The sequence below is a fragment of the Microtus ochrogaster genome, chromosome 2, assembly GCF_000317375.1.
Source record: "Microtus ochrogaster isolate Prairie Vole_2 chromosome 2, MicOch1.0, whole genome shotgun sequence".
Classification (NCBI taxonomy): Eukaryota; Metazoa; Chordata; class Mammalia; order Rodentia; family Cricetidae; genus Microtus; species Microtus ochrogaster.
Window position 1 is genome coordinate 12770698 of NC_022010.1, and position 8261 is coordinate 12778958.

Here is an 8261-nt window from a genome sequence, read left to right on the forward strand (position 1 = left end):
CACACATGACCACTCTCCCACACACATGACCACTCTCCCACACACATGACCACTCTCCCACACACATGACCCACTCTCCCACACACATGCACACATTACTTTAATCACTTAAAACATTAAAATACTTTTAAGTTTCCCTTTCTTCCTGTATGTGGCCCCTCGTGTTTGTCTGAAGCATTCAGGCCAGGTCCCTTAGAACAGGCTAGCCCTGCTCCTGTGGGCCGGGCTGGGGCACTCACTTCTCTCCCATGGTGTGGGTCACGTAGTCAGTCACTGCACGGTATACCCGGTCTACCCGGAAGCAGCGTAAAATAAGCAGTTTCTGGAAGGCAGTGATGTAGTCATCGTAGCCCAGGGGGAACGGGAACTGCTCTAGTGAATCCAGGTCATACCACTGTGAGAAGCAAAAAGTGTTGGCTGTGGCATTGGCTCAGGAATGGCACGGACCACAGTTCGCATGTGAAGGTGGCAAGAGCCACCAGAGAGAGAGGAAAATCTGAACTTTTGATCCAGCTGTCATTGTTGACACCAAAAACCATGAGCTGAAAAACTGGAAGGGTAGTAACCACTGTGGGGTTCAGAGGGCACAGCAGGGAAATAGCAGCCAGGAGATGCCCAGGGAGTATTTCTCGGAAGGATGGATGGACAGGTAATAGGTGATAGAAAGATAGGGAGACAGACAGATGGACAGTTCTATGGATGGATGGATAGATGTTTAGGGGAAGCCCAGCCCAATGGGGGGGAGTGTTCACCTCGGGCTAATGTTTACGTATAAATCTGGCGGGCGTGAGCCCCACCGGTCCTTTTTGTATTTCCTGCCCATCGCTGGATCCCTGGTGTTGTAAGCTATCCCTTCATTAAAATTTGCTGTTTCACATTAAGCTAGCCTGGTTATTACGCCATATACATAGATGAACAGTTGGATGAATGGGTGGATGGGTGGTGGGTGATAAAGGGATAGACGGACAAATAAACAGTTGGATAGATGGGTGATGGACAGATGGATTAAAGGATGGACCGACTGATGAATGGGTGATGGATAGATGAACAGATACATGAACAGCGGTTAGATGGATAAACAGATGGATGGGTAATAGATGGATAAATGAATAGATGGATAGATGGGTGATAGAGGAATTGATGATGCATAGACAGATCAGCAGTTAGAAAAATGAATTGATGGATGGGGATAGATTATGAATGGATGATGGATGGATGGATGGATGGATGGATGGATGGATGGATGGATGGACGGACGGACAGATACTGGGCATATGGGTGAGTGAAGGAGTGGCTGGTTCTCCCACACAGCTAGCAGGACTGGATGAAGGAAAGTATATCCAAGGATACTCAAGGGCACTCACTGGCCTTATGGGGCAGCTTCCCCATGTATTGTCTTCCTGGCGACGGGGAGGCTGTAGGCTCAGTGTGGAGATGGCTGCTGTGTCAGGAAGGGGAGGAGAGAATGTGCACACTCACCTCCTGCCAGGTGGAGACGTGGTGCTCGATATCATCAGGGAGCTGCCCAAAGACCTCTGAAAACACCTCTGAGAGGAGAATGATGTCTTCCCAACCCTGGTCTGACAGCCAGGTACACGGCTTCTTCCTTTTGCTCTTCTCCAGGGAAATGTTCCCTAATCACAGGGAGAAGAGGGTGCCAGCCATGGGCTGACCGCACACACTGCGCTTCCGTGGCTCTTGCTTTGGGGAGGGGTCCCTTTGCCTAGGAGTGGCAAGGCATGGGCTTGTCCTTGTCACCAATGAGCCCAGCTGGGCAACTTGGCCAGGCCTCCAGCCTCAACACAGCCCCTGACAGAGGTGCCCTGAGTCAACCAGGAAGTGTTTCTGAGGGCTGCTGGGTGACCTGTGGCCTCTGGATGCCGAGCTTGAGAGGGATTTTGCTACTGGTGTGTTTATAGTGAATAGACATGCATGTCCCCTGGATGGCAGGAGAGTGAGAGTCAGCAAGAGCCTTTCGAAAGGATAGGTAGTTGTCTGTCCTTTTATCGTTACCTTTTAGGAAGAAGTCCAGCTCCTCCTGGGGGACCCTCCCCTCCGCCTGCTCTATCTTGATGGTCATGTTGAAGGAGAAGAGGAGCTTATGCCTCTCAAACAGCCCTGTGGAGAGACAGAGACAGGGACTACACTTCAGAACTGCAGCCCTTGCACAGGGCTCGCTCAAGTCCGAGGGAAGTGAAATGAAACCCCACATCACTCGGTGACCCTCTTCATATCTGATGGCCATGGCTGTTCAGGTGCAAAAGGGCCATCTGTAGTGACAGACATCTGTGTGCACCTGGCATGATCGCTTGATCTATTCCGTGGGTGGAGGGTGTGCAAGCCGGGCAGGAGCCACCTTCTCCACAAGGCAGCAGAGCTGAGTTCCTGGGAGAGACATGGCGTTTCAGGGGCTGGAAGCAACGGCTGTGCCTTTGTTTTAAAACGCACATGACCTGCTTAAGAGGTTCAAGCTGCAGTGCTGACTGACAGGTGAGTCCAATACTCACAAAGGAAAGGGGGCTGGCTGTGAAGACAGTGCCAGAGCTGGCACTGGCCAGATGGTGTTCAGAATGTTCCAGAATGAAATGTTCTTCACAAGCAGTGCATTTGGGGAGTAGAAAATAGTATAGGCATTTTGGAAGCCAGTCGGGTAGTCCCCCCAAAAGTCGAAGACTTGGCATGAAGCCCAGAAACTCTGCTCCAGGGAACATATGGATCCAAAATCAAAAGCAAATGCTCAGGCTGGAAAGAAGCTCAGGGGAAGAGCACTCATCTGGCATGCAGAAGGCCCAGCACTCCAGCCCCAGGACCAACAGCATAGGCAGACATACGTGAGCTCATGTGCGCACACACACACACACACACACACACACACACACACACACACCTGTGGCAAATGTTGATAGCTGCATTAGCCTAACAACCAAAAGGCAGAAACAAACCAACATCCGACAGCTGAGAAATAAGAGAGCATGGGGCGCTACCCGTTCAGCACTGGACCGGGCGAATCCTGATACTACAGCACAGATGATGTTCAGATTATTAAGTGAAGAGGCTAGCTACGAGAACCACATATTCCAGGACTCCCTTGGCAGGAAGTGTCTGGAACAGGTGTGTCCTCAGTCAGGAAGTGCAGCAGAGGCTGCCAGGGTGAGGAAGGGAGAGAGGGATCCAGAAACTTCTGATGGCACAGGCTCAGCCCAACGGAGATGCCCTAGACTGAGCGTCTCTGTGAACCCCACCACCAAGCCTGGAATGGGTCATCTTTAGGGTGTGGGGGATTTGCTGAAGATGGGGTTTAGAAGTCAGTGCTCTGGACATCCCTCTGTCAAGTGAGCAGTCGGCCCAAGGCGGGCTAAGTTTCCGTGTTCCAGGCAGAGCTTTCTCCCCTCCCCTCGCTCACCTGTGCAGCCATAGTTGTAGATGTTAAAGGTCAGTGTGTCCATAATGTTCTTCAGCCGCTTTATGAGGATGGAATCAGGCAGTGATTTCTTCAGCGACAATCCAAAGACCTCCAGGAAGGCGATGAGGGAGTACTGGTACATGGAGTTGACAAGTGCCATCTCGGACAGCACGAAGAACAGGATGGCGCCCCGCCTCGCCGCCGGCCGGTAGCCATCCCGCAGTCTGTCGATGTCCAGGGCTGTCTTCTCTGCCAACTTCAGCTTCTCTGATACCTGCAGAAAGACCTCAGTTACCATGGAAACGGGAAGGTGATGACAGCCTGTGCTGTCCACAGCCTCCAGACCCTGAATTTCTTGTAAACGACTTGTTATATTTACAGCTGCTCTGAGCAAAACAATTTGTTTTCCTGTGTTTGCAGCTGCTCTGAGCATGAGACAGGGGAGTGGCTTCTAGTGGCTTGTAGCTGAAGGATCCTGAGAGCTAGGGCATGGCCATTGGTCAGGGAAGCTGCCTTGGAACACAATAAAGTGGGTATTCTTGGCATACTTGTTTCAAGAATGACCTGCGTTCCTGTGTCTCTGTGGCATGTGTTTAAACCTCTGGCCCTTGCCCGAGACTTGTGGACAGTACTGTAGTACAGGTGGATGGTACAAGCCTGGAAGGCAAGTGTAGGGTACAAAAGGGACCACGAAGCCCTCCCTGAAGTTGACAGTCACTAGGCTCTGCAGGGACCTTGAACTTGAACCCAAGGGGACATCAGGCCTTGCCCTTTAAGGCAGAGACTGGAAGAAGATGAAGTCAACCCAACATCGGCCCAGCACACAAATGGAGGGGTATAGAATCTATATGGTATTTATGAATTCTGCATCCAGCCTCACTTGAAGCCATAACTGTAACTCTGCTTTTGAACTGATAATGTCTTTTGATATTTAGAGTAGGCAAGTCTGGGATTTCCATGACTCTCAATTCAAGAAGATTACCCAGCTGCATGGGAATACTCCACCCTCCCCCAGCACAGCCCCATATAGTTATTTCTTTTTCAAGATTATTTTATGTATAAAGATTTTGCCTGCATGCACATACGTGCACCACACACACGCCTGGTGCCTGAGGTGGTCATGAATGGGCATCGAATCCTCTGGAACTGGAGTTACAGAGGGTTGTGAGCCGCCATGCAGGTGCTGGGAACTGAACCCTGGTCCTCTGGAAGAGCAGCCAGGGCTCTTAACTGCTTAGCTATCCTCCAGCCCCCAGGTGGGCTTTTCTGGTCGGGTGAGAAGAGGTGATGCCCGTCTGCTAGGCTCGAGGCTTTGCCTGAGACCCTGCGGCCACTAGGGTGGAACTAGAAGGAGACAGGGCCCTCCCACCTGCACAGAGGTCCCCACCTCTGTGGCTTTGGACTTGGTCTCTTCCAGGGTGTGCACCAGCTCCACATTGTCCAGCATGTTCCCCGTGGATGTGGCCAGCTCGCGCAGGAGTGAGTCCTCCAGGTCCTTTAACAGGTTCTTATTCTCGCTCGTCTCCTGGATGAGGTGCTCCCTCTGCTCCTCCAGCTCCCGCCTCTCATAGGCCACTAGCACGCTCAGCAGCTGGTCCTCCAGGCCCTTTAGCGTGACTGAGAGGACAAAGAGCCCTCACTGCCCACCCTGAGTCCAGGCTTTGCATATACCCAGGCACCTGCAGCTCACTGCCTTTCAAAGTCCCCAGCCTTCTGGAGCAGGGGCGGGGTCACCCAAACATTAAGAAGAGACCAGCAAAGACAACTTCCAGGGAAAGACCAGGGCCACCAGGCGCCCAGGTGCCCAGGCAGCATCACTCTCAGTGTGGGGCCCTGGGTGTCTGCAGCAGGTCTGCCCCTTCTTACCAGTGTAGTTGATGACCATGGCCTTCCCAAACACCGATGGCGAGTATCTGGGATTGGCCAGCTTGGTGTTGAGGTACAGCCTGAAGTTGGAATCATAGTCAACCTCCTTGTCCCCCAGGATGATGAACTGGCGGCCTTGGGCAGTCTTGATGTTCTTCTCCAGGACATTGTCAATCACAGGGTCGATGTACTCATCCACATCGTGGAACAGGAAAGGGGTCCCGTACTTTATGGACATCTCCAGCTGCTTGAGGAAGTCAGGGTCATTGAAGGAGGCAACCTGCAGGAGAGAGGCGGGTGCTGGGGTGACCCTTCAGCGAACCGAGGGAGAGTACAAAACCAGTACAAAAGACTAAATCCTGTATGGTCCTACCCATAAGAGCTATCCAGAATAGGCAAAGCCATGGAGACAGAAAATAAATTAGCAACTGTCGGTGGCTGGGGAGCAGTCACTAGGGAAAAACATCATTCTTCTCGGTGGGGTAGGGATGGGGGTACTAAAAACATCCTAAGCTGACTCTGTTACAGGACTCAGCAAATACGCTAAAAAGCCACAGACCTTTCTGTTTTGAATGACTAAGAGACTGCTAAGTGAGTCACAGTTTAATGAAGTTGTCACCTCTACTTTCCCTCCCTTCCAGCACCTACGCTGTCCTGTCCGAGGCTCCAACTCCCCTGAGGCCTCCGACCCCCCACCCAGACACACTGTAGCATCTTGGGCCACCAAGCCCTGGCCTGGCCTGAAAGAAATAGACACAGGACATGATCTTCATCAAAAAGACGTTCTCAACCTGAACCCCTAAGCAGGGGTTGGGGGAGAACAAGGAAAGGGCTCTTCAGTCCTCAGGTGGGGCTCAGGGTGGGGCCGCACCCTTAGGTTGTTTTTCTCCTCCTTTCTCTTGATCCAGTTGAGGGCCTGCTGCTGGGGGTCGATGCAGAGCGGGAAGCGGCTGGCCCGGGTGGTAAGGATGCCATTCTGAACTGAGAGCTCATCGGGTGGAAGGCCCTGAGAACCCCACCTGCAAGGGACAACCACAGGGAGCTGGACTTTCCCTACCCAAGGCTGGAGGTCACGGGGTCAGCCTTCTAGAATAATCCATGACCTTTCTCAGGGCTGGCTGTGCTTCCTAGCCCTGCAGCCCACCCACAACCCCAGGTGACACCCACGCAGACCCCTCTGGGATCCGTGTGGTACCTGCTGATCTCCACATCATCTGTGAGGAGGTTCTCCAATCGGAAAGGCTGGCTCAGGGGGATGTCTCGATCCAGGATATCGTTCCGCCACACCTGGTTGACCATCTCATCCCGAAACTCCCAGGTGAAGGCGCCCTCATAGCTCAAGAAGGCCGCGCAGAGTAGGCAGTCACCCAGTAGCTTCACCCGCCGGTGCATCAGCTCATCCAGGTCGTTGAGCCACCTGCACGGGACCGGGAAGCCATGCTGAGCAGCTCCCATCTGGCCATGACTGATGGGAACCTGCTGAGGACTCCGGCAGTCCTTTGGAACATGTGCTAGATTTGCATAGATTATGGGTCCCTTCATTAGGTGGGTGATGCCTCTCACCTGACATTTTCTGATCCCAGACCAGAGATGAGCTTGTCGGCCGCGATCAGCCGCCTCTCCATAATCTCCGCCTCCTCCTGCAGCTTCTGCTTCTCCAGGATGGCAGCCTCATATTTGGCCCCCAGAGCCTCCAGCTCCCTCTGGATCGCTGACAGCTCGTTCTGGATCTTTTCTAGCTCCCGTTTGGTTAGGTAGAAATTCCGCTCCAGCCTGGCCACCTGTGTGAAGAGAGCTAGCAGAAGGATGGCAGAGGGTCCGCCATCCTCCGTCTACATCAGAGGTTCTCACTTCCTGCGACCCTTTAATACAGCTCCTCGTGCTGTAGTGACCCTCGAACATAAAATTATTTTCATTGCTACTTTATAACTAATTTTACTACTGTTATGAATCATTATGTAAATACTGTGTTCTCTGATGGCCTTAGGTTGACCCCCTTGTGACAATGACTGGAGATACTTCTGGGTGAGGCTATCATGGCATCAAGTAGATAGAGACGGGGCACTGCCAAATATTGTACAATCCAGAAGATGTCCTGGCAGGAGGGAGAAGCCATCCCTGCAGCCAAGAGAGCCAAGGCTAAAGAGCCACCACAGCTTGGGGTGTGGCTGTAATCATCTCCGCATTGCACACAGGTTCCAACCCCATCCGTCTGCACTGTGTGAGTGGAAGCAGGGCCTGGACTCCTAAGAATTTTCCAGCAGCATTGTGGACATTTAAACTCTGATCCCAAACGAGGCCTTGGCTCACCTTGTCTCTTTTGGGCTTAATCTCACGGAACACGTCACAGTAGCCCATGACAGCCTCCACGAACTTCAGCATCCCCAGCCCTGCCTTGCTCACAGCCTCCATTTCTTCAATTGTGGTGTTGAGAGTTTTCAGGAGGCCTAGAGGTCAAACACAGTGACTGTCAAGCTCTGTCTTAGGGCACATAAAACTGGCGACACGCTGCATGGACAGAGGAAGTGTCATGAGGGTCCTCAGGGTCTGGAAGCCTGGAGTTTCTCAAGTATGGAGTTGAAGGTGGGTATGAAGGGTAAAACCACTGCAACCTGGGACTCCCCGTGACCTCATATGACCCAGACACCCCACCACCAGACACCCTCCAAGCTCTGGGGACCAGGAGCACTCAGAGGGCTCAGACAAGCAAGTGACTGGGAGAGTTCCTACCATCACCCCAGCTATGTCACAGAGGTGGAACTAGGCCCAGTAGTATCCAGATGCAGGGGGACTTGGGGTTTCATATTTCATCAGTGAATATGTTTAACTTAGGGACTGTGAAAAGGCATCGGTGGTGGGAGTCTTTCTGCTTTCTTTAAAAGAATTATTCTCTCTCATATGTGTGTTTCATATACTTGCACATTCTCTCTCTCTCTCTCTCTCTCTCTCTCTCTCTCTCTCTCTCTCTCTCTCTGTGTGTGTGTGTGTGTGT

At 52.3% G+C, this 8261-nt stretch overlaps 1 protein-coding gene across 1 annotated transcript in view; it reads right to left on the reverse strand.

Annotated features, from left to right (window-relative positions):
* The window catches only part of Dnah10 (dynein axonemal heavy chain 10), a 121566-nt gene that overhangs the window by 9899 nt on the left and 103406 nt on the right, over positions 1-8261 (reverse strand). The window contains exons 59-68 of the mRNA XM_005344367.2: positions 7580-7716; positions 6833-7050; positions 6465-6686; positions 6141-6288; positions 5270-5549; positions 4791-5020; positions 3404-3677; positions 2014-2118; positions 1480-1634; positions 240-394 (exon numbers count right to left, since the gene is read on the reverse strand). Of these exons, the coding sequence (XP_005344424.1) occupies positions 240-394; positions 1480-1634; positions 2014-2118; positions 3404-3677; positions 4791-5020; positions 5270-5549; positions 6141-6288; positions 6465-6686; positions 6833-7050; positions 7580-7716 (1924 nt within the window). The remainder of the gene's footprint in view (positions 1-239; positions 395-1479; positions 1635-2013; positions 2119-3403; positions 3678-4790; positions 5021-5269; positions 5550-6140; positions 6289-6464; positions 6687-6832; positions 7051-7579; positions 7717-8261) is intronic.